General features: G+C 37.3%; 1 protein-coding gene across 1 annotated transcript in view; it reads left to right on the top strand.

Moving 5' to 3' along the window:
• ADAMTS20 (ADAM metallopeptidase with thrombospondin type 1 motif 20) overlaps nt 1-26,815 on the top strand; it is a 202,543-nt gene that overhangs the window by 5,928 nt on the left and 169,800 nt on the right. The window contains exon 3 of the mRNA XM_066365793.1: nt 24,834-24,996. Coding sequence (XP_066221890.1) covers nt 24,834-24,996 — 163 coding nt within the window. The remainder of the gene's footprint in view (nt 1-24,833; nt 24,997-26,815) is intronic.

Here is a 26,815-nt window from a genome sequence, read left to right as displayed (position 1 = left end):
GCACAGTGGATAGAGCATTGGACTGGGATGTGGAGGACCCAGGTTCGAAACCCCGAGGTCACTGGCTTGAGTGTGGGCTCCTCTGGCTTGAGCACGGGGTTGCTGGCTTGAGCCCAAAGGTCTCTGGTTTGAAGCCTAAGGTCACTGGCTTGGGCCCAAGGTTGCTGGCTTGAGCAAGAGGTCACTAGCTCTGCTGTTGCCCCCCTCATCAAGGCACTTATGAGAAAGCAATCAATGAACAACTAAGATGCTGCAATGAAGAATTGATGCTTCTCATCTCTCTCTTTCCCGTTTGTCCTTATCTGTCCCTCTCTTTGACTCTCTCTGTCAAAAAGAAAAGAAAAGAAAAAGTTAACTTTGCATCTGGGATTTTTCTTTCTTTCATTTGGGGCATATTTCTTTTTTTTTTTTTTTTTTTTGGCAGAGACAGAGAGAGTCAGAAAGAGGGACAGATAGGGACAGATGGACAGGAAGGGAGAGAGATGAGAAACATCAATTCTTCGTTGTGATTCCTTAGTTGTCCTTTGATTGATTTCTCATATGTGCCTTGACCCCGGGGGCTACAGCAGACCAAGTGACCCCTTGCTTGAGCCAGCGACCTTGGGCTCAAGATGGTGAGCCTTGCTCAAGCCAGATGAGCCTGCATTCAAGCTGGTGACCTTGGGGTTTTGAACCTGAGTCCTCTGTGTCCCAGTCCAATGCTTTATCCACTGCACTGCCCTCTGGTCAGGCTGGGGCATAATTCTTTATCTTACCATATTGTCTGCCTTTTAGTGTTTATGTATTAGGTAGATCTTCTATTACTTCCCAACTTGTTATGATGACTTTATGATGTAGGTATCTTGTGGGGCTCATTGGTGCATTATTTCAGATCACTGTAACTAGCTGCTTCACGTATGTTGTTTGTATTGGTTATGTGCACCCGGTTCCTGTTGTAGTTGAGTCTTGAATGCTGTTGGCCTGTTCGTGGGTAGAGTTCACCCTCAGGTTGGCTGGCTCTAAGGATAGTCCTCAATCACTATGTATGAGTCACTCTGCAGGGGCTTCCTCTACTCTCTCCCAAGGCAGAATTGTTCCCAGTGGGGTCTGGGGTCTAGTGCCTGCTGGAATCCCTTTTGCATATGCTGGTTGTGTGGCTAGTTGTGTCAAGCTCTGATGTGGTCTGAAGCTTACCACTGCTTGTATTGATTCTGGATATACTTGTGTAAGGTTCCAGTACAGTTCCATGTCAGATGTTGTGTGTAACCTGCCTTGGGCTGCCTGTCTGGTGCTACCACGCTATTCATTTTTTGTAGCTCCCTATACTGGGCATGTATGTCCATGGGAGGGTCCAACCTGTGCACAAGGGGCAGCTTCCTCCAGTTCTGCACTGGGGGGAATACCAGTGAGAGGTCCAAGGCTTCCTGAGATTTGCCTCCAACTGTTGGTTACTCCCCTAGCCCCTGATGTTGCCTGGACTTCCTCCAGAGCTTTTTGAACAAAGACTATAGAGTGGGCCCAGGGTGGCCTCGACACACAGACCCTGTCACAAGGCATGAGTTTGGTAGGGTGTGGTGACCAGGGTTGGGAGGATGAGGCTAATTATTCCCCTAGTGAGATACAGTATGGTTAGGCACTCAGTGAAGAGAAAGTAGCCCCTACTCCAGAGCCATACCACTCAATCTCTGCCAGCGTTTCCAACTCTAGTTTACCCAGGAGTATACTGCAGATTCAGGTTGAGTGTGGCCAGTTGTCCTCACTGTGAGAGCAAGCTCATCAGGGCGGGACTATGGGATCTAGGAGGACAAATCAAGAGTCTCCACTGAGGGTAGTGTTAGCCAAACCTTCGGAAGGAAGGCAAGTATTTGGCATGCCTCCTGCTCTGCAGCCGTACAACCCAGACCCTGTCAGAGCCCCAGGCAGAAGAATCCTCCAAGAGAGATGTACTCTGAAGGTCAGAGCTCTAATCAGCACTCCCTTTCCTGCTTGGAATTGAGCTTAGCAGGGTGGGGACATTGGGGCTTGTGAGGACAGATTAAAGGAGTCTCCTACTGGGGGTGGTGCATGCCATGCCTTCAGGATGGAGGCAAGACTTGCCTCCATTCCACAGCCACACAGCATAATGAGTGTCTGTCTCAAGCTTCTCCAGAAAGAAAGCACACCAAAGGTCCCTGTTAGGTGTAGCCCAGAGATGTTTCTGCAGGACTCATGCTTGGCCAGGGTGGTGTCGCCAGTAGTTGGAGGTTCAGGTTAGTGTACTCCCCAGCTAGTGCTGTACAGATAGGATGCACCACCCTAGGAATATGGCACCTGAGGGTGATGTAGGAACTCAGGACCAGGACCTCAGTGGCTGATCCTCCAGATCCCTTCTGGGGCCACACCACATATATCTTTTCTTTATGACTCCCATGCACTCTGAGTCACCTTCCCTCTCTAGGAGCCCCGTGGGTGAGTGTCTGAGAGCAAATTCTCGTGTCTTGGCTCTTTAAGAGAGCACCTGGGTTTCTAGTGACTCCCTCTTCCAGGTGGACAGAATCTCCACTGATTTTTGACTGCCAAATACTGTGCAGACTCCTCCTCTTCTCGGCCCTGGTGCTCTGGGTAGGATATCTTGGTGTGAGGATGAGATCCCCTGCTTCTCTGGGGGAACCTTTGCAGCTGAGATACTTTACTGACAGCTGCCACATATGGGTACAGGCCCGTGGCCTCACTTGAGTCTCTGCCTTTCTTACCAGTCTCTAGGTGGCGGCTTCTGTAAATTGTTGGTTCTAATACTCCTGTTCCTCTGTTCTTCAGTTGGTTATTCAGGTTGAATGCACTACAATTTAGCTGTAAATCTGGTTTGTCACTGGGAGGAGGTGAGTGTAGCTTCCACCTACTCTACAGTCACCTTAGAATCTCAATATGTTTTCTTGATTTAGTATTTTGAGGCATGGAGAAACATTCCAGATGGGAAGCATTATTAGGAGTGACATTTCTGCTCACATTGATTCATAATGTTATGTTGGCATAGTTCAAATTATTATTCAGTATCCCCTTTTGAAATCAGAAAGCAGTTGGAAATGTTTAAGTCTTAACAGGAATTCATCTTTTCTTGTCACTATCAATTTGGATATCGTGGCCCAAGTTATCATGCATTATTATTCTGATTTATGTATACAATTTGCTTTTGAGATACTTATTGATATATCAGAATTTAATTTGATTTCACATTTTAAAAACTTATTTTCATACCTATGTAACTGTTTCATCTTAATTTCTTTATATTTGTAAGACTACATTGAGGATCTCAGTCATGGGAGAGATAGAAAATTTCCAATATTACAACAAATAATTAGAGGTATCAGGATCTAAAGATCCTGATATTTAGTAGTATGATTAGCACCAATTATAAGTCTAAATTATTAAGATTAGTGACTTTTTATCTTTCTCATTTTTGATATTAGCACTAAAACAGATATATACATATATATTTGTATATTTTATTTCTACCCTATGTCATTAACTTTATTAGATTAATAATTTCATCAAATAACAGAACTTCTGATAAGGTTTTAGAGTCCAATTTTTATATCAGATTCCTCCTTTTAGTCTCAGACATTATATCCAGATAAAAAATTATGGAACCCACAATCTGGCCCAGATGAATTGTTTGCAGGTCAATCTTGATACAATACCCCGGAGGTCAATAATGCTGGCCTTCTGTCCGTGTTTCTGTTTGCTTCCCAACTCATCTTTGGGATTTTGTGTTTGTGGCTCTGATGATCTGACGTTGACCTCTGTCAGTCCATGAAACCCTATGGTTGATGTTTATTGAAGAAGTTTTAGAATCAGTCTTACTAACTTAGATAAGTTCTCTTTTTTTGCTTTTTGTTCTTTGCTTTATTTTAGTTTTGCTTTTAATTGTGAATGGATATCACACTTAATCAAATGCTTTTCCTGAATATATTGAAATGAGCATGTAATTTCCATATTTTTTTCCTGCTAATATGTGTTGTCTTAATACGTTGCTGGATTTAAGCATTCAGTAACTAGTGATGAAAACTGACCCCATATAGGGGCATAAAGTGTTCTGAGATCTTTATATCATTTGGGAAGAAGGTGGAAAAATCACACTGTTCTCCAGTTCTAGTTTCTGATGTTCTTTGTGCATTAGTCTCTTTGTAGCCTTCTGGTACCAGCAGCTAAATTTTGGGCCTGAGAACTTGTGGCCTTTCTTTGCTCAATTTGGGCTCACTGACTTACCATCTCTTGAACTCTCACTGGTGTTACATACTCTTCTGAGTTCTAGCTGCAATACCTATTTGATTTCTTATCTGGCTAATGCATTCATTATGTAGCCCTCAGATCTATGTTCCACTTGGCTCCTGCTATAGCACCCTCCCCATGTGGGGTGATTTGACAATGCTATTGGTCAGATCCCAGAACCCTCTAAGGGTCTGACACCCTCCATGGCATTTGAAAGTCAAGGGGCACTCGGTTCCTCCCTTTTCCAAACTCTGCCATGCCATACCTCTAATTTGCGTGCATGCGTGTGTGTGTGTATGTGTTGGGGACTCTTTCAGAGGATGCCTTCCCTGAATCACACATAGCATGCTGAAACGCTTCTCTTGGCTGTCCTCTTAAAATATCTTAATGCCTTCTGTCCCTTAAGATCCTGATTCCCCAGTGGAGAAATGAGCACAAATACATCTTTCCACCTGTTTCCTTTGCCTCTATCACCCTTTTCTTCTGACACCTTTGAGTTCCTCTTTCACATCTCGTTTATCAACTCATTTCCCTTCCAGCTTTCTACTTGAGTAGCCTGTACCTTTCCTTTTTTTGGTTGCTGTGAAGGAATGTGGCTTTTAGAGGAAAAGAATGAAACAGAAATTAATATTTTCAAAATATCAACCATTTTAGAAAATTGACACCCCGACATATATGTAGATTCTATTTAGTTGTTAATGTTGCTTTAACCCCAAACATGTGAACTAATGTTTTCTTTTATTTCTATATGGTTGTTTCCACTTTTAGAAATCTTTGTCTTTGCATGTTTTTCTCTTTCATTAAATCACTGAACCATAACTAGTAGTGTTAGTTTTTGTAAGTGCTTTGGGTCCAAGAACCAGAAAGGGCTAAGAGTCTGCCAGAAATTATTTCATGTGTATATAATGTTTAGTTTTTTAAAATCACTATATTTGTTCTTTCTCATAAGTATAGTATTTATCATATAATTCAAACATTTTTGAATAGAAATGTACTTACACATTTCTAGAGTCTATGGTAGATATATGAAAATGGAGCTGAATTCTAAAATTACCTGTAAATAATGTACTGGCTAATGAGACTTTATTTTCAGTTCATTGAGTACATTGATACAGAATATATAATTTCAGGTCTTAATATTCATATATTCAACTCTAAACTTTATTTTCATGGTTATAGTATTGATCTTCTCATAATGTTGGTACATGCTTGTCAAAGTAGAGATCAGTATTTGATGTTAGTGTATTTTAGGGAGTATACTGGTCAGGACAGCATGTATAAATTGTGTAGAGGCCACGACCCCTGCGCTCTACTCACCCTCTTCTCATATTACCTGGTAGGTTCCCTTCTCCCAAAGGCTCTCAGGGACCAACCTTACTTCTAAGACAGTTAAGTTCACCATTTCTTGGTGGGATTTAAAGCAGTGCAATCTTTTTGGTTGATAGGAACAGTTTCCAGATGTAACAAAACCAGACAGTGCATCTGGCTTATACAATATTCTCAAGAGCAGCTTGCAGTGGCTGTGTGTTCTTTTTTTTGAAGTTTTTTACATGAACCATTCTGCAGCATGTCAGACACTAATGCTCTCTGATGACTGATTATTGAGTTGCTATACTACTTGTTCAGACAAGAAATAATTGTATGGAAACTATCAGTGTCTTTATTAGTTTTTGTCTAATCTGGGAAATTTTTATTTATTTTTTGTGTTTTGATTTCTTTTTAAAAGCTTTTTTATTATTTTTAATTTACTGTGTTAACATGGATGCAAGTGTCCAACTCAATATAACACCCTCACCCCCCACCCCCATGCCCCCCATTACACCTCCTTTTCTTCTATTCTCCTAACTCCCTCCCCCCTTCCCTCGGGGATTTTACTGTCCTGTTATCTGTATCTGTGTGTTATGTGTGTTGTGTGTGTGTGTGTGTGTGTGTGTATATATATAATTTCATTAATTCCTTCACTTTTCTCTGATTCAATCCCCTCATCCCCCTTCCCTCTGACAGCTGTCCCTCTGCTCCCTGTGACCCCATCTCTGCCTCTATTCCATTCCTCAGTTCACTTTGTTCATTAGATTCCACATATAAGTGAGATCATATGATATTTGTCTTTCTCTGCCTGGCTTATTTCACTTAGCATAATAAACTCCAGGTCCATCCATGCTGTCGCAAAAGGTAAGATTTTCTTCTTTTTCATGACTGTGTAGTATTCCATTGTGTATATGTACCACAGCTTTTTAATCCACTCGTCCACTGACAGACACTTGGGCTATTTCCAGATCTTGGCTATTCTAAATAATGCTGCAATAAACATGGTGGCACAAATTTTCTTTTGAATAAGTGATTTGGTATTTTAGGATATATTCCTAAAAGTGGGATAGCAGGGTCAAAAGGCAATTCCATTTTTAATTTTTTGAGGAAACACCATACATTTTCCACAGTGGCTGCACATATCTGCATTCCCTGCCGTGCAGGAGGGCTCCCTTTTCTTTGGACCCTCGCCAGCACTTATTGTGTATTGATTTGTTAATGAGCACCATTCTGACAGGTATGAGGTGGTATCTCATTGTAGTTTCAATGTACATTTCTCTGATGATTAGTGATGTTGAACATTTTTTCATATGCCTATTGGCCATCTGTATGTCCTCTTTGGAGAAGTGTCTATTTAGTTCTTTTGCCCATATTTTAAAATAATTTATTTATTTATTTATTTATTTATTTATTTATTTACAGAGAGAGGGATACATAGAAACAGACAGACAGGAATGGGAGAGCGATGAGAAGCATCAATCATCAGTTTTTTGTTGCGACACCTTAGTTGTTCATTGATTGCTTTCTCATATGTGCCTTAGCCATGGGCCTTCAGCAGACCGAGTAACCCCTTGCTCGAGCCAGTGACCTTGGGCTCAAGCTGGTGCACCTTGTTCAAACCAGATGAGCCCGCACCCAAGCTGGCGACCTCGGGGTCTCGAACCTGGGTCCTCTGCATCCCAGTCTGATGCTCTATCCACTGCGCCACCGCCTGGTCAGTGCCCATTTTTTAAATTGGATTGTTTACCTTCCTGGTGTTGAGTTTTAGAAGTTCTTTATAAATTTTGGTTATTAACCCCTTATCAGACGTATTGGCGAATACATTCTCCCATTGTGTGGGTTGTTTTTAATTTTGTTACTGGTGTTTTTTGCTGTGCAAAAGCTTTTTAGTTTGATATAGTTCCCTTTGTTTATCTTTTCCTTTATTTCACTTGCCCGTGGAGATAAATTGGCAAAAATAATACTACGAGAGATATTGGAGAGTTTATTGGCTACGTTTTCTTCCAAGATTTTTATGGTTTCGTGACTTACATTTAAGTCTTTTATCCATTTTGAGTTTATTTTTGTGAATTGTGTAAGTTGGTAGTCTAGTTTCATTTTTTTACATATACCTTCCAATTTTCCCAACAACATTTATTAAAGAGACTGTCTTTACTCCATTGTGTGCTCTTACCTCCTTTGTCAAATATCAATTGACCATAAAGGCATGGGTTTATTTCTGGGTTCTCTGTTTTGTTCTATTGATCTCTATGCCTGTTCTTATGCCAGTACCAAACTTTTTTATTCACTTATTTTTGGTAACCAAGACAGAGAGAGAGAGAGGGACAGACAGGAAGGGAGAGAGATGAGAAGCATCAATTCTTTGTTGCGGCACCTTAGTTGTTCATTGATTTTCTCATATGTGCCTTGACTGGGGTGGGGGGTAGGGCTACAGCCGACCGAGGGACCCCTTGCTCAAGCCAGCGACCTTGGGCTTAAGTTGGGGAGTCTTGCTCAAACCATATGAGCCTGTGCTCAAGCTGACGACATCAGGGTTTCGAACCTGAGTCCTTCGTGTCCCAGTCTGACACTCTGTCCACTGTGCCACTGCCTGGTCAGGCCCAAGCTGTTTTGATTACAGTGGCCTTGTAGTGTAACTTGATATCAGGAAGTGTGATACCTCCCCCTTTATTCTTCCTTTTCAAGATTGCTGGGGCTATTTGTGTTCTTTTTTGGATGCATATAAAATTTTGGAATATTCTATATCTTTTAAGTATGCCATTGGTATTTTAATAGGAATTGCATTGAATTTATAGATTGCTTTGGGTAATATAGACATTTTAACAATGTTTATTCTTTCTATCTTGAACATGGTATATGTTTCCACTTGTTTGTATCCTCCTTGATTTTTTTTTCAATGTCTTATAATTTTTCAGGTACAAATCTTTTTCCTCCTTGATTAAATTTACTCCTAAGTACTTGATTTTTTTTTGTTGCAATAGTGAAGGGTACTGTTTCCTTAATTTCTCTTTCAGACAGTTTATTGTTGGTGTATAAGAATGCCACTGATTTCTGAATATTAATTTTATATCCTGCCACCTTGCCAAATTCAGTTATCAGGTTTTTTGACTGAGATTTTAGGGTTTTTTTATGTACAGTATCATGTCAACAGCAGATAATGATAGTTTTACTTTTTCATTTCCAATTTGGATGCCTTTTATTTCTTCTTCTTGTCTGATTGCTGTGGCTAGGACTTCCAGAACTATGTTAAGTAAGAGTGGTGAAAGGGGGCACCTCTGTCTTGTTCCTGATCTTAAGAGGATTGCTTTTAATTTTTGCCCATTGAGTATGATGTTCGCTGTCAATGTGTCATAGATGGCCTTTATTATGTAGAGATATGTTTCCTGTATTCCCACTTTGCTGAGAGTTTTGATCATAAATGGGTGCTGGATTTTATCAAATGCTTTTTCAGCATCTATTGATATAATCATGTGATTTTTCTCCTTCCTTTTGTTTATGTGATGAATCACATTGATTGATTTGGGAATATTGTACCAGCCTTGCCTCCTCGGATTAATCCCACTTGACTATGATGTATGATGTTTTTAATGTATTGCTGGATCTGGTTTGCTAATATTTTGTTGAGAATTTTAGCATCTATGTTCACGAGGGATATTGGGCTATAGTTTTCTTTTTTTGTAGTGTCTTTACCTGGTTTTGGAATGAAGATAATGCTTGCCTCATAAAAGGAGCTTGGAAGTCTTCTCTCCTCTTGACTTTTTTGAAATAGCTTGAGAAGGATAGACGTTATTTCTTCTTTGAATGTTTGGTAAAATTCACCTGTAAAGCCATCTGGTCCAGGACTTTTGTTTGCTGGGAGTTTTTTTTAAAACTGTTTCAATTTCGTTTGTTGTAATCGGTCTGTTTAGGTTTTCTGATTCTTTCCAATTGAGTTTTGGAAGAGTGTATGTTTCTAGAATTTATCCATTTCACCTAGGTTGTCCAATTTTTTGGCTATAGATCTTCATAGTATTTTCTTACAATCCTTTGTATTTCTGTGATGTCAGTTGTTACTTCTCCACTTTCATTTCTAATTTTATTTGAGTCCTCTCTCTTTTTTTCTTGATATGTCTGGTTAAAGTTTCATCAATCTTGTTTACCTTTTCAGGGAACCAGCTCTTGGTTTCATTGATCTTTTGTATTTTTTTAGCCTCTATGTCATTTATTTCCACTCTGATCTTTATTATTTCTTTCCTTCTACTTCCTCTGGGCTTTATTTGTTGTTCTTTTTCTAGTTCTTTTAGGTGCAGGGTTAGGTTTTTTGTTTCACATTTTTCTTGCTTCTTAAGATATGCCTGTAATGCTATGGACTTCCCTTTCAGGACTGTTTTTGCCATATTTTGATATGTTGTATGTTCATTTTCATTTGTTTCAAGGAAATTTTTGATTTCTTCCTTGATCTCATTGTTAACCCATTTTTATTTAATAACATGCTATTTAGCCTCCAAGTGTTTGAATGTTTTTAGTTTTCTATTGTAGTTGGTTTCTAGTTTTATGCCATTGTGATCAGAGAATATGCTTGATATGATTTAAATCTTAAATTTATTGAGACTTGTTTTATGTCCTAACATGTGATCTATCCTAGAAAATGACCATGAGCACTTGAAAAGAATGTATATTCTGCTGCCTTGGGGTGAAATGTTCTGAAGATATCAATTAAATCTAGTGTTTCATTTAAGGCTGCTGTTTCTTTTAGTAATTTTCAGTCTGGAGGATCTATCCATTGATGTTAGTGGGTTATTAAAATCCCCTACTATTATACTATTACTGATGATCTTGCCCTTTATGTCCATCAAAATCTGCTTTATATATTTAGGTGCTCCTATATTAGGCACATAAATATTTACAATGGTTATATCCTCCTGTTGGATTGCTCCCTTTATCATTATGTAGTGACCTTCTTTTTCCCTTATTATAGACTTTGTTTTAAAGTCAATTTTGTCAGATATAAGTGCTATCTCAACTTTTTTTTCATTTGTATTTGTGTGAAATACTTTTTTTCTTTTTTTTCATCCCTTCACTTCAGTCTATGTGTATCTTTTGTTCTGAGAAGGGTATCTTGTAGACAGCATATATATACAGGTCCTGTTTTCTTATCTATGCAGCTATCCTATGTATTTTGATTGGAGCATTTAATCCATTTACAGTTAAGGTTATTATTGATATATACTTATTTATTGCCATTTTATTCTTTAAATCTACAATCCTCTTTTGCTCAATTTCTTTTATTTTTTCCTTTACTCTTTTTACAGCAGTCCCCTTATCATTTCTTGCAGTACTGGTTTGGTTGTAATGAATTCATTGAGTTGTGTGTGTGTGTGTGTGTGTGTGTGTGTGTGTGTGTTTTGTCTGGGAAGCTTTTTAGTTCTCCTTCAATTTTAAATGATAGCCTTGCTGGATAAAGAAGTCTTTGTTGTAGGTTCTTGTTTTGCATCACTTTGAATATTTCTTTCCAATCCTTTCTGGCCTGAAGTATGTCTGTTGAGAAGTTGGATGTCATCCTTATATGGGCTCCTCTATAGGTAATTAACTGCTTTTTCTCTTGCAGCTTTCAGTATTATTTGGCTCTTAACTTTGGCATTTTAATTATGATGTGTCTTGGTGTAGGCCTCCTTGTGTTCCTCTTCTATGATACTCTGCGCTTCTTGAACTTGTGTGACTTTTTTCTTCATCTACTAAGGGAAATTTTCACAAACACAATGAAAATAGTCAAGGAGTACAAAAGGTGCTGTGTGAACTTTAAGGAAGGAGTGATTAAGAATGTTATGAGACCTGTGTTGGAGAAGGCTTCTTAACTAGACTTGGAGGGAAGAATAAACATGTGGATAGGAGAATTTAAAAGTTTCTTTTGAGTCTGTGCAGCTGAAAAGTAGGGTAAAGGGGGAGGTTGAAATCAGATTAAGTCATGAAATGCATTGTGAAGGGTGAGGGCTTGAACTGCAGGTGGTGGATTAGTTCATTGTGTTTGGAAGGGTCTTTCCTTATGCGACACTGTGTTAGGGGACAAGGGAGGCAGTGAGAGGACCAGTGTGGTGGTCTCCTTTGGGTATGAAAGGCCACTGGTGATGTGGTTTCAGTGGTGAAGAAGAGTGGGTGCCTATGGAAGGTGCACAGCTATAGACCAATGTTTCTCAACTGGGGGCCATTTTGCCCTACCCCCAGGGGACATTTGGTGATGTCTGGAGACATATTCAGGTGCTACAATTGTGCAGGGGTTGGGGAGCTGGACCTACTGCACAAATCCTACAACAAAGAATTCTCAAAATATCAATAGTGTTGAACTTGATCCATCTCTTAGAAGACCCAGTAGAATTTTGGACCATAAGAAGAGAGACCAAATAGTTCTTATGACTTTGACTTAAATGACTGAGTGATCCTGTGGCCATTCACTAAGAATGGTAATGGCAGAGAAACAGGTATCAAGAAGGAGATAATTCTAGAAACATGTTTTATACTATCAAGTTTACTTTAATCTTCATAATTGTTCAAATTTATATTTACTCTTTGTCTGGAATATCCTTTCCCTTAAACTGCTACCCATCCTTCCATATTTATTTTGAGCCTTTCTTCACTTCCTCATTCTTCTCCAGATACAGCTGACTAGCTCTTTCTGTTTTACCACTGGATATTTTATGCATAATATATTGAATTATAGCTACTTGTCCATACTCCTATCTCATTTGTAGATTTTAAGTGTAGGGATGATAGTCATTTGTTTTTGCATTGGATACAGCATATACAAATTCTCAAAAAATATATGAATGAATGAGCTAAAGCAGCTATTATTAATATGTGCCAAATAATTAAGCTAGCTCTTTTTTACATAAGTCCTGCAATACAGGAAAAATATATTAGCAAGTATTTTGATATACTTAAATTTGTATGGATTAAATCTTTTTCAGATAATAGCTAAGTGAAGTGTGCTCATATGGGCTCTTGTTTTGCTTATAACTACTGTTTTCCATAAAATACAATTAATTAAGCTGTTTGATTTATATTAATATTTAAAGGAAGATACAGATTGTTCCTTTTTTTCCAACAAATATTTATCAGTCACTTACATATTAGCCACCTTTAGATACTGTTGCATAATATTTTTATTATAAGAGTATTACATTTATTAAAAATATTCATGAGCTACATCAATACTTTATTATCATAGTAAGAGCATGGAGAAGAAATACTGTATTGAGCCTTGCCTGCCTCAGTTCAGAGGAGACACACTTCTGTGTACAGTCTACTCATGAAAACTAGTTGCCTGGCGCTACCTTGTTGCGAAAGGCTGAAGAGGAGGGACAGTGATATGTCCAAGAGGAAGAGAACAGATGCTGATGATCACCAAACCTCTCTACCACAGGCTGCCCTTCTTTTCATCGAATAGCCCTTCTTTTCATCGAATAGCCCTCTGTCTCTCTTCCTATATATCAAACATCTTGTCTCCAAGGAGATAACCCCACAGGGGCAGTGTCTCTGCCTCAAATTCCAGGATTTCTGGGTAATACAGTCTTCTTCATAAAATTCAAATGTAGCTCTTTGTGGATTTGCAACTAATGAACTATTAAGACATTCTCTGCACCTCCTTCAGGACACAGTACAGCATGATCAGCATGACTGCAATCCTAATCTTAACTTCCTACAGAAAGAAGGGGAGATAGTAGTTACTGATTTATAGCAATTCTAGACTGCTTCTGGGGAGGGATTATGGAGACCCACTGACCTGGTAGGAGGAGTGTTCCTTAATTGTCTTCTTTGATTCATCTTTCTGGGAAGTCCAGTTACCAAGATTCCTGATTCTGTTCTTTGGAAGGGTCTTACCCATCCTCATGGCCACATATAAAATAGTTTCAGGAGGAACTCAAGAATGCTGGTATAATTCTGAGAGTCTGTAGGTTACAACAAAAGCAGTCAAGGCATTTTTAGTGCAGGTTCATTGTTTCTTTGACAATGCAGGGTGTGGCAAAAGTATATATACAATTCTGAGTATGTGAAACAGTTAATTTTTGTATTATTTTCCATATAAACAACTGTAAACCCACCCTGTATAACCCCCCCAAAAACCTCTTTTAGCTTCTGATGGCAGATCAGGTTTTGATAATTGCTTCAAGTTTACTGTGACAGTTGCCAAAGTCTAAAAGGCACTTAGGTTAAATCTGTGAATGCGAAGAATCTCTTAAAGGAAAAACTAAACACTAAATTATCATTTTATTGGTAAGCCAAATAAAATTACAGTTCTGTTGAAGATGTAGAACAACATTACATATATTGTAACCTTTAGGTAGTGAAAAATACATAACAAATAAAAAATGTTTACCTAAGTAATGATTGAAGAGTACCATATGTCAAAATAACTGTAAATTAAAAGAGATTAGGATAATATATACTATAAACATGACAAATGTCTGGCAGGTATATGGCATTATGTCCCTATAGGTGTTATATTTTTTGAAGTAATATTGACTTGTAACATTTGACCATAATATGAACATGAACATGTTTCCATCATATGCCTACAAATTAGTTCTTAATAGTTCATTGTTAAATTTCCAGTTGTAGTAATTACTTTGCGTTTTATGTCTTCACAGAAATTTTAGTAAGAGATTAGGAGAAGCTGTCCAGAGAATTACTACCTAGACCCCCACAAGAATGTGGCCATTCCTTTGACAGCTCTCTCCACTTATAGTGAGAAAGTCATATGACTTTCTTTTTTTTCCTTCTTTTTTTTTGTGAGACAGAGAGAGGGACAGATAGGGACAGACAGACAGGAAGGGAGAGAGATGAGAAGCATCAATTCTTTGTTGTAGCACCTTAGGTGTTCATTGACTGCTTTCTTATATGTGCCTTGACTATGGAGGGGCATAGCAGAGCTAGTGACCCCTTGCTCAAGTCAGTGAACTTGGGCTCAAGCCAGCAACCTTGGGTTTCAAGACAGTGACCTTGGGCTTCAAGCCAGTGACCTTGAGTTCAAGCGAGCGACCATGGGGTCATGTCTATGATCCCACACTCAAGCCAGCAACCCCATGCTCAAGCTGGTTTGAGCCCGTGCTCAAGCCTGGTGAGCCCATACTCAAGCCGCTGACCTTGTGGTTTCAAACCTGGGTCCTCTGCATCCCAGTCTCATGCTCTATCCACTGCGTCACTGCTTGGTCAGGTTTATATAACTTTGAAAACATTTCACTGCCTATAAGAAAGTACTATTACAGGATATAGTTCTCGTTATTGCCATTGCTGGGATGCTATTTGAACCTGAGTCATTTGCTATCTAATCTTAGGTAGATGAGTCTCAAGCCTTTGTCTTATTCTCTTGATCTTCATGGGCAAGGAGTCAGTGAGAGAGCGGTATCTTTTTCGGTGAGGGATCAGTAGTTCATGTCCTCTTTGTTACCTCCTCTCACTTTTGTACTGGAGGTCTGGAATTGTGCTGTGGAATAGGGAATAAAGAATGCTACTAGAGGAGAGGAAACGCATCTTTTCAAAAATCTTACAATGAATTTTTTGCTTTAGGCTTCTGGAGCCAATTATGTTTTCTTTGTATGATTCATTCACTCAGTGTGCTTATATACAGTACAGTATTTTCTAGGTGTGACCAGTGGTGTTTTAATGAGAAACTGTCAGATGATAAACCTTTTACACTGAACTGGGTACTCCAAAAAAAAAAATCTGAGTTACTCTTAATGACCTTTTTTACATAACAATTCTACCTTGCCCAGGGTAGAAAGGGTGGTTATAACATCTGTTTTTAGTGGAGAATTTTTTATTTTATTTAAAAATATGTTCAGTTTCAAAACAGTTATTGACATTATTTTAACATACGTCACCTTTCTCAGGAAATTAGGTAGATAGAATTATTTCTATTTTGTTTTACAAGTTATGGAACTTGAGGGTTTAAGATATAAAGCCATTTGTCCAAGGTTCCATTAGTGCAAACTCAAGACTCATACTTAGGCTCTCTTATTTCAAATTACATCACATGGATTCTCATTATGTGACACAGTTAAAGATCGAAAAACTAAATATTTTAGTCTTTATGGTAGTAATTACCAGTGATCCAGCCCTTAAGTGAAAATCCAATTTAAGTACTAGTTGGGAACAATTTGTTACTAAAATATCTTCTCAGAATAGGCTCTAATTGCTTTGTTTAATTAGTACTTTGTTTTTGAATGTAGTTCTCTAGTTACCTAATATAATAACTGTAAATGATTTGGGAAAAGAGTCCAAACGGTTTATATTTTGTATTTGTTTTTACCCTTCAATGAAATCTGAGAGTACATTATTGTTTGTTGCTACAATACATGTGTTTGCCATGTATTTGGGAAAAAAAATATGGATGAATGGAAAAAAATATGGATGAATGCCACGGTACTGAAATTAAAACATTTCGGAAAAAACAATTGTATGAAAATCCTCTAAACATATAAAAATTTTGGCCTATGAGAGTAAATTAAAACCAGTTGTGTAATCACTTACTGCCTTTCAAAACAGTTGGCAAATAGAATATCATTGCTCCAAATAATTGGGAAACCCTTGCCCAAGTGAAAACTAGTTTTACTGCTGTTAATAGTCATTAAAAAAAAGTGTTTGGAATTTGATTGGCATTTCTCATGAATCAAATTGCAGTACCCATCTGTAGATAAGGCAGTTGGTTGAAAATACGGCATGACCTAAGTATAATACTATGAACCACCTGTTAAGTCTTCCAATTCCTTACAGGTTCTTTTCCAAGTTAAAAAAAAAAAAAAATAAGTGCTTCCTTAGGCACCTTTAGACAGAGCTCTTATTTTTTATTCTTTGAACAGAAAGTTCCTGCAATAGAGTGTATTACAGAAAAATTGGTAGAAATAAAGTTCTTTTAATACTTTCATTGATTAATACAGAGTACCAATTATTTGCCATTTATTTTTGAACTTAGTCTTTTAAAACATAAAGGCTTTGATGAAGAAAAGACCTATAAGTTATAAAGGCAATATTCTTAGCAGACTAGGGTGGTCTAGCACAACTTACAAGGAAATGCTGATGGCTCCTGGTTAGAAATATATTCTCTTTCCACATGGGATTGCAGTTTGGACCCATGTGCAGTTTTATTGGAACATTATAATAGAAGTACTTCATAGTCGGGTTGTGATTTAAAGGAGTACAAACATTTTCCAGGTATAAATATTTTCAATATTCTTGGGAAAGTGTCACCTTATTTCAAAGTAGTTTTCTAGGTGGATTTAGATAGATTGCCTCATGTCTATTTGTATCTTTTACCAAGGTGCTATCGAATTTCCCATCTTCAGCATGCTTTTCTTAAAAAGGCAGAAAGTGATTTTCTATGGTCCATTTACTACTGGCTTTCAAAACCATGTTTTTGAAATTTATAAGTATAGCTGAAATTATCTTTCTGGGAAGGCAGAGAAAGCTGGAATTTTGGTATAAATGGGAAAGAAGTGGTTGTAGTTATATTTAGAAAACAGGCACTTGTAGAATCAAATATGCTAGAGTATTTATAGGCCACTTGAAATGCATGCAATAAATAAATGAATTCTGAATATATATAGCTTTTTATTTTAAGACTATAATTTTGTTATAATGGAATTTCCATTGTTAAGCTTTTTAAAGTGTAATTTAACACATTAGGACATTATACAATCAGGAGTGCCTAAACATGTTACTTTTTAGCACTGGAATAAAATTACATAACTATCTCAGACAAGTCTCCAAACTACTATGACTTAAGAATGTTCAAAAAGAAAGGGGGATTTCTAGAGGTTATCGGGGGGAAATATAGGTATTTTACTCTATTTGTTAGAAAAACGTTCATTTCTACAAGTATGTTTTGAGTGTTTTTTATATTTCAGGTAATGTTTTTTAGGTTTGGAACTGTAAAAATAGAAAAGGCTTTGTCACCTTTTGAGGAGACATAGATCATACAATAATTTTTTATGAATGTAAACAGAAGTTTATGACTATGATTGCCACAATCATTTAAATGGCTTTTAAAATGTGTTTATTATTTACAATGAATTTAAAGCAATGGTTTCTTTAAATAAATTTAAGATATTTAAAATTAAGAGATGAAAATGAGGCCCCATTGACTGAAACTGTGTTTATCGCAGCATCTATTATATAATTCCATAATTCGTACTCATTTCTAAATTGGTTCTTCACCAAAGTATCCTTGTCTATGTGGAAAATTGCGGGGTTTTAGATGTGGATGAATATATACAGTATATCTATATTCTGAAGTGTGATGAGTGCTTCTTTATGTCAAGCATGATGAGTGTAACTGTCCCTGCCTGTCTAGCTGCTTCTGCTGCATGTCCCCTGAGAGCACAGCTTCAGCCCTACTCTTCAGTCCCTGGAACCTGCCAAGCTTTCAGTCACTGGGCCTTTCAGTCACTGCTCCTTAGAGTTTTCCAGGGCCGTCTCCTCATTAGTCTAGATTCAGTCTCCCCACACCACCTGTCTCCTTGCTTTATTATTTAAAACGTTTTTTATTTTATTGGTTAATGAGATTATATAGGTTTCAAGTATATAATTCCATGATACATCATCTGTAAATTGCATTGTGTACCCACCACCCAGAGTCCAATCTTCTTCCGTCACCATCTATTTATTTTCCCCATTGCACGTATTACCTGCCACCTGGCCTACTATATTTTTATTTACTGTCTGTCTTTTCTTAGATAAGGATAAATTCTTTGAAGGCAGGGATTTTTCATGTTCACTTCTGTGTATCTAGCACCTAGAACTGTGCTGGACACGTAATATAGGTATCCATGAAATATTTATCAACTATTTTGCTGGGTCTATAAAAATTGTATATGATCACTAGTCAGTGTAACAGATTAAGGAATGAATTCTGAGGCCAGGCCATCAGCCTTCATATTTTGGTTCTGTCACTTTCTAGATATACGACTTGGGCAAGTTACTTAACCTCTGTTCCTCATTTGTCTTGCCTGTAAAGGAGGGATAATAGAACTTAAAGTTATAATTGGGTTAAAATAGATTAAGAATGTATATAAATGATGTCTTCTGTATATATTCAAGTTACCTATTATTATTATAAATGTCTACCCTTGAGGATTAACCTTACCAGACTAGAAAACGAGATCTATCTACAAAAGCTGACCCTTTATGAGGGCTTCTTTCCACTCTCTTGACTACCAACAGATGCAAGCCTTTCCTAGTTCATACCTTGATGGCTAAAACATCTCCCTTTCTGGTCTTCCCATAACTGCACATTATTATTTAATCTTCTCTTCAAACCCTTTAATAATTCAACATTGGAACCCTTCTCAGCCTGACCAGCAGTGGTGCAGTTAATAGAGCACTGACCTGGAACTCTGAAGTCCCTGGTTTGAAATCATGAGGTCGCCAGCTTAAGTGCAGTATCATTAATGTGATCCTAAGGTTGCTAACTTAAAGTCCAAGGTCGCTGGCTTGAGCCCAAGATTGCTTGCTTGAGCAAGGGGTCACCGGCTTAGCTTGAGCCTCCCAGTTAAGGCACATACAAGAAGCAATCAATAAACAACTAAAGTGAAGCAACTATGAGTTGATGCTTCTCATTTCTCCCCTCTCCCCATCTCTCTCCCTGCTGGAATCTCTTAAAAAAAGGAAAAAATAACCCTAACACGACCTTATTGTTAAAAAGAAAATGGAACCTTCTCAGAATATTTTAAAGTAGTTAAGATAAAATACAAAATCAATTAAATGGAAATATAGTTATCAAGATACTAAAAATAGTTATATAAATTTTTACTTATTAGCACATCAAGTAAGATCTAATGGCAGAGCTAATAACTACCTTAATATTGAGCACAAACAATATTTTGAGATCTCAAACACTTTATGTGATGAAAATATCTGCTTTGCACTGGCAGTATTGCTGGAATTTGTTACTATCGTTACAGCTGAAGAAATGCTATATTTCACTTAGAGGTTAATGAGAATGTAACTTTGTCACCCAAATTTATGGAGTCTCTTGATTAAGACATCTTGCATGCAAGAGTCTCCATATTCTGCTCCAGCCTATGTGCCCAAAATTGTATCCTCCTTCTGCTCAAAACCAGCTAGTGTTCAAAAAGTAGGAACTAATAGCTTTTCATGGTTCAAGTATTCACCCTGTACTGTGCCAGCTGTGTGTCAGGTAGTATTTTAAGCAGTGGAAATTCAGGGTTAGCTCTCTGCCTATATGAAGTCCCTGATCTAATGAAGGAGAATAATTATAAGTAGTAAAGAAATATATAAATACAACATAAGTTCTCTGAAGAAATCAAACAGTAATATAACAAAGTAATATATTTTCAGGAGTGAGCCTAGAGATGTGGTTACCTTGGTAGCTGGTCAAGGAAAACCTTTCTGGATAGTTGATATCTAAACTGAGACTTGAAGAATCAGATGGAGCCAGCCAGGTGGAGAGGGATGAGATGAAGTGTGGGGATTAGAATAGTTTAGGCAGAGGGAGCAGCATATATGAAGGATGCTACCCTTAGTCATTCTTTTTTTTTTTTTTTTTTTGTATTTTTCCGAAGCTGGAAACGGGGAGAGACAGTCAGACAGACTCCCACATGCGCCCGACCGGGATCCACCCGGTGCGCCCACCAGGGGGCGATGCTCTGCCCCTCCGGGGCATCGCTCTGCCGCGACCAGAGCCACTCTAGCGCCTGGGGCAGAGGCCAAGGAGCCATCCCCAGCATCCGGGCCATCCTTGCTCCAATGGAGCCTCGCTGTGGGAGGGGAAGAGAGAGACAGAGAGGAAGGAGAGGGGGAGGGGTAGAGAAGCAGATGGGCGCTTCTCCTGTGTGCCCTGGCCGGGAATTGAACCCGGGACCCCTTGCATGCCAGGCTGACGCTCTACCACTGAGCCAACCGGCCAGGGCTACTTTAGTCATTCTTGAACCCACCTACTTTCCTCTGTCTCTACCTGTACTGTTTCTAATCTTTCTTGATTTTCTTTAGTAGTGAGGAGGCAAATAGAAATATTTAGTTGTTTTCTTCCTTTGTTACACAAGTAGTAGTGAACTATACATCCTGTTTTACTATGTTATTTTTGGTTTAATAATTGTGTTGGAGGTGTCTTTTCATATTGCTATATAGAATGTTTATTCTTTTTTGTTTATAATCATAAGATATTCCAGTGTATACTTTACCATAGTTTATGTAAATTGACCCTATATCAGTGGGCTTTTGAATGGGTTCCAATATTTTGCTGTTAAAAGCAAAGCTATAGTTAGTAAGTCTGTAAATGTTATTTCACATTTGTGCAAATGTACAGTATCTATAATATCCTCAGATACTATATATAATTCTCAGAAGGGGAATTGCTGTGTCGTCAAAGGGCAAATATATTTGTAATTGTGGTAGATATTGTCTAAGTTGCGCTAATTTACATTTTTGATAGCAATGCCTGAAAGTGCCTGTTTTTCCAGACATATATTTGAGTTATGTTATAAACTGTAGAATTTTCCAGCCTCATAGGTGAAAATGGTTTCCAAGTTTACTATTAATTTCTGTTTTTCCTGAGGGAAGGTTACCTTTTTTTTAGTTTTTATTTTGAGTTTTGAGTCATGGTTAGAATGACACATCCCATTCCAAGATAATGAAAGAATTCTCATGTTATTTAGGGGTGCTTCTTAAATAAGAAGTTTGCATCGTTGGGATGAGGGAGGTGGAAGAGGGAAAAGAGATAAAAGGTGGGAGCAGGAGACAACTTTGGGTGGTGAACACACAATACAATATATAGATGATGCATTATAGAATTGTACACTTGAAACCTAAATTTTATTAACCCAGGTCACCCCAATAAATTCAATAAAAATAGAAAAAATTTTACAACAGTGATCCTTTAGAACTTATTCTGTGGGATGTATCTAAATTACTCTTTATTTTTTCTGGATGTGTTTCTACTTGTTGCAATGCTGTTAATTGAATAGTCTCTTTCATCACTGATTTGAGATGATGTCCATATGTAATAATAAGTTCTGTATGATATAAGATTTATCATTTGCCTTTCTATTCAGTTCATTGGTTTGTTGGTCCACATGTACCAGCTTTGGAGTATTTAATGTAGCTATAATATTCCAATATCTTGTAGTCCTAATCCTACTTCATTGTTTTCTTTAAATTATCTGGCTATTTTTATTTATTTTCCATATGAACTTTAGAAACAGTTTACATATTAAAAATCTGTTGGTATTTTATTTAAATTGGGATTTCATGTTTATAGATTCATTTGGGGATGCCTACTATTAAAGAACAAGGCAAGTGATTCCATTTGTTTTCTTTTGTAGTTGTGCTTTAACATTTTACAGAAAATTTAAAAATTCTTATTTATTCCTGGGCTTTTAATCTTTTAATTTGTTAGTGGAATTGTTTCTTCCAAAACCTTTTAGTTGTTTTTTTCATATGTGAAAACTATTGAAGCCTGTTTATTTTATCTCATTGAGTTCACTCAGTATTTGTAGTTTTCCAGTTATTTTTTATATTTTAAGTTATGCACTGATATCATTTATGAAGATGTGTTTTAACTCTTCTTGTCCAGTATTTTTATTTTTCTAATCTCTTATCTAATTCTGTTTGTTATAGGTGACCTTGAGTATCCTTGTATTTCTGACCTATCTGGGAATGCCTGCATGTGTCTTTATTTTTTATGATACTGTCTCTGGGCTGTGATATAATTTACCCTGTTAAGGAAGCATCCATTTAATTATATTTTATTGGTCCTTTTAAAAAATCAAAATGTTTATTGCACTTTATCAAAAGCCATGTGATTTTTTTCTATTTGTATAAATGATAATTAATTATATTAATAGATTCCCAGTATTGAATCATACATTCTTATGATAAACTCCATCTTGTCATATGTTATTCTCTTCATATGTTGGTGAATTCTTTTTGCTGATACAATTTAGGACGTTTATCATATATGAGCTTGTCCTGTATATTTGTAAATTTTGGTGCTATTGTTATTATGTTTTGCTGTAAGTTTACACTAGATTCATAAAAATAACTTGAATGTTTTATTTTTAAAATATTTTAAACAGTTCAGATAACAGTGGAATTATCTACTCTTTCAAGGTTTGGTGGAATTTCTCTGTGAAATCCTCAAGGCCAAAAGGTTTTGTGGTATGGACTCTGATAGCCTTTTCCATTGGTGGGTAGAAAGGGATCTGTTAGATTTTTAACATTTCTGGAGTTATTTTGATAAATTATATTTTCTCAGAAAAGTATCTCTATCATAAGTTCCTTATCTGTTTTTCCGCTTTCCTTAGGCTCTGGAGTCTTGTAACCTTTTTATTCTAGCTGTCCTCCCATCATCAGTGTCACCATAATTCAAGTTTTGTTAGTTTTCTTCTGGGTTATAGCCTCTGTCTTACAGCTGCTAGTATGTTTTATTTTTTTCTTTCTGCCATCCATAATACAAAATGTTACTAGATTAAATTCTAGACCTTGTAGGTTTTACTCATTAATATATGTTACCCAACATCTGGCAGGCAGGAGAGGCATGCCTGAAGAGTGCAGGCACAGCTCTGTGCTCATGGAGCTTAGATTTTAGTGGATAGTGCCAGATAAGAAACAGACATAAATAAAATCATGTCCAGTAGTGGTAAGTGCTAAGAAGAAAAATGAAAATGGATAAAAGGGATCAAGATAGTTGGTTGGGTGCCATTTTACCTAGGGTAATGAATGTTAAACAGAGACGTGAAAGGTGATAGCCACCAGGGAGAAGTATTTGAGACAGAAAGTTTAGTAGGAACAAAGGTGTTGAGGTGAGAGTATTCTTGTCGTGTTTTAGGAATAGCAAAGACCTTTAGGAGTAGAGCTCTAGAATGAGCCAAGTTGCAAGTGGGAGAAGTCAGAACTACTGGTCAATCTGTGTACTTGGAGTGATGGGTGTTGAAAAGGGTAGGCAAATCACATAGGACATTGTAGAGCATTGTACAAACTTTGGATTTTATAGGTTAATTTGAAAAGTCATTAGTTTTTTTTTTTTTTTTTTTTTAGAGCAATGTGATATAGAGACTTAAGAGAAATTACTGTGACTGTTCTGTGGAGACCAGATGATAAAGGGGTACTGGTTTAGTTTGGGAAGGAGAATATGGATGTAATGGTAAAATTTGGGAGAAGTGGTTGCATTTCAGTTATACCTTAAAGGTTGAGCAGTCAGGATTTGAAAGTGGATTGGATGTGGGATGTGAAAGAAAGAGCCATCATTGATTTATCTTTAAGGATTTATGGCCTGAGCAATCTGAAATTTAATGTTTCCATTTACTGAAATAGAGAGTTTCACAGAAACAGTAGGTTTGAACTAGAAATCAAGAATTTGGCTTTGGACATGTTAAGGTTGTGAATGATACTAGTGATCTAAGTAGAGGTATCAAATAGTAAGTTGGATATTGGATTCTGGAATTCAGAAGACAGGTTTCTGTGAAAACTCTTGAATGGCTTCTCATTGCTTACAAATTCTAAATTGTTAGCATCACATTTACCAATTCTTTTTTTCTGATCCCAGCTTACCTTTTTTTTTTTTTTGGTGACAGAGACAGAGAGAGGGACAAATAGGGACAGACAGGAAGGAAAAGAGATGAGAAGCATCAATTATTTTTGTGGCTCCTTGGTCTCCTTAGTTGTTCATTGATTGTGTTCTCATATGTGCCTTGATTGGGGCGGTGGGGGGTACTATAGGAGAGCAAGTGACCTCTTGCTTAAGCCAGCAACCTTGGACTTAAGCCAGCGACCATCGAGTCATGTCTGTGATCCCATACTCAAACTGGTGACCCCACACTCGAGCCGGATGAGCCCGCGCTCAAGTTGGCAATCTCGGGGTTTTGAACTTGGGTCCTCTGCGTCCTAGTCTAATGCTCTATTCACTGTACCACCACCTGGTCAGGCCGGCTTACCTTTCACATCTTGTCTCACACTGTTACCTTACATAGACCAAGCCAAACAGATTTTCTTATTTCTAGAACATGCTAGAATTTTTTATTTTTATTTTTCGTCATTTTGATGCTGTTGCCTGTGCCATTCTTTATGCCTGATGTGCCTGTCACCTCAACTCTGCTCATTGGAATTGTGTCCGTCATTTATGACTTTATACTTAAGAGTTGAGAGAGAAGGGTGAGCCATGAAAAGGAAACTTCATGTTCAGTTGACGACATTCTCTGATGACAGTGAACAGACACCTGGCTGTCTTCTGTGTGCTTATTTTAATCTATGGCACGGTGTACTTTCTGTTAGTGATTCAAAGAAAGTTAATTTTTATTTTTTTAAATTTTCAGATGGGAACCTTTAAAGCACATGATGGTGAATATTTCTTAGAACCTATAATGAAGGCAGATGGGAGTGAACATGAAGATGATCATAACAAGCCACATCTTATATACAGACAGGAATTAAAGAGGAACTCTTTTCTTCATTCACATAAGCCTTGTGACGTTTCAGGTAAACTATCAAGGAAAAGTATTTGGGTTAAATTATTATTCTATTTGACTCTAACCCGTGAGTACTCTTTTTATGGGTTAGAATTTGCATATTTTCTTTAAATATTGAAATATACGATATTTTAAACTTTCTTGACCCATTAGAAATCATCTAATATCTGTATGCAATTGTGTTGTAGCAGACTGAACTTAAATCCAAAAAAGTACTAAGTATATGGGATTTGTAGCCAATAACCATAGAAAGTTTTAATTTCAATGTGTTAGTCACACTAGTATGATTTAATTTTTTATCAGCAGAATTTTAGATAATTAAATAAAACAAACCTAAATAACAACATGTTCAATTTTGCATGCTTTTAACTTTATATAAATGAAACATTGTGTATAGTTTGCTGTGACTTATCCATTTTGCTATGAGTGGTGAGTGAGGTTCATCTGCATTGGTGCATATGTAGCAGCTGCTCATTCATTTTCATTACTGTGCAATATTTGAATATATCACAGTTCATATGTCTATTTTCCTGTTGAATTTTTGGGTTGTTGCCAATTTTTCAATATTCTAAACAATGTTGCTATGAATATTCTTGCCCCGCCCCCTCCTGTATTTGAGAGTGTCTCCAGAATATATACATAGATACTAGGTAATTTCACCTTGTTTTGAAAAGTGGTTTTTATCAATTTATATTTCAGCAATATGAGAGAGGTATGTTTTCATCATTTTTTTCTCTGAAACTCAGACTATTAAAGACTTGTAATAGATTCGAACCTAGAAATCATAGATACCTTTGAAGTATAAATGTGTTGCTACTAAAATGTTAAAGGTAGTATCCTTCTTTTCAATTCTTAAATTCTTAAATAGAAGTCATATTTAGAATTGTGTCCAGCTCAGTTGGTTAAGAGCGTCATCCCCAAATGACAAAGATTGTGAGTTCGATCCCTGGTCAGGGTACATGTGGGAAGCAACCAAAGAATGCACAAGTGACTGGAACAACGTATGAATGATTCCCTTCCCCCTCACCCCTCTCTCTTTTCCTCTCTCTGTCTCCCTAAAAAAATTAACCAATTAAAAAATAAATTGAGCCCTGGCCTGATAGCTTGGTTGGTTAGAGTGTTGTCCTGGAGCACAAAGATTGCTGGTTCGATTCCCAATCAGGACACATACAGCTGCAGCTCAATGTTCCTGTCTCTCTCTCCCTGCTTCTGTCTCTCTCTCAAAAAAAAATGTGTGTTCACATATGTACATGAATCTTCACCATATCATTGTGTGTCATTCTATGAAGAATGGAGAAAGGCACCTGCAGTTATCATCAAAGTAGAAAATCTAGACAAAAGAGTTGGATTAGAAAGGATTTATTTGAGATTGTAGGTGTCCATAAACTATAGTTCCAAGTACTGAGATGCCATCTGTTTTGGGATATAATGATATGTAGGCCTTTGAAGGTTTTCCCTGGGAGTGCACTTCTTAACCTTTGCTATTGTAAGAGTGCCATTTTGGAGTGGTTCTCACTGTGTCTAAGGCCGTGTTTTAAATCTATTGACATAATAGATGCCTTTCTTATGCTTTTAATATGAGCATAAGGGTTTCATTTTTATGGCTTCAAAGAAAACACAAATGGGTGCAGCTTCACAATAGACCTCTACAGAAGGCAGCTTATACTCACTCTGATCTGCCATTCAGAAGCAGCTTGTTTAATGAATTGTTTAGGTCCTTAAGAAGAAAACCACCAAGTAGACACTCTGAATGCATAAAGTTTCACATAATGATATGCAGGGTTTTGCATTCACAGTCAGTGTTCATTATCAGAAAGAACATGGTTCAA

This window comes from Saccopteryx leptura, chromosome 2 (genome assembly GCF_036850995.1).
Source record: "Saccopteryx leptura isolate mSacLep1 chromosome 2, mSacLep1_pri_phased_curated, whole genome shotgun sequence".
NCBI lineage: Eukaryota > Metazoa > Chordata > Mammalia > Chiroptera > Emballonuridae > Saccopteryx > Saccopteryx leptura.
Note: the sequence above shows the minus strand (reverse complement) of the source record. Positions and strands in the feature narration are given on the sequence as shown.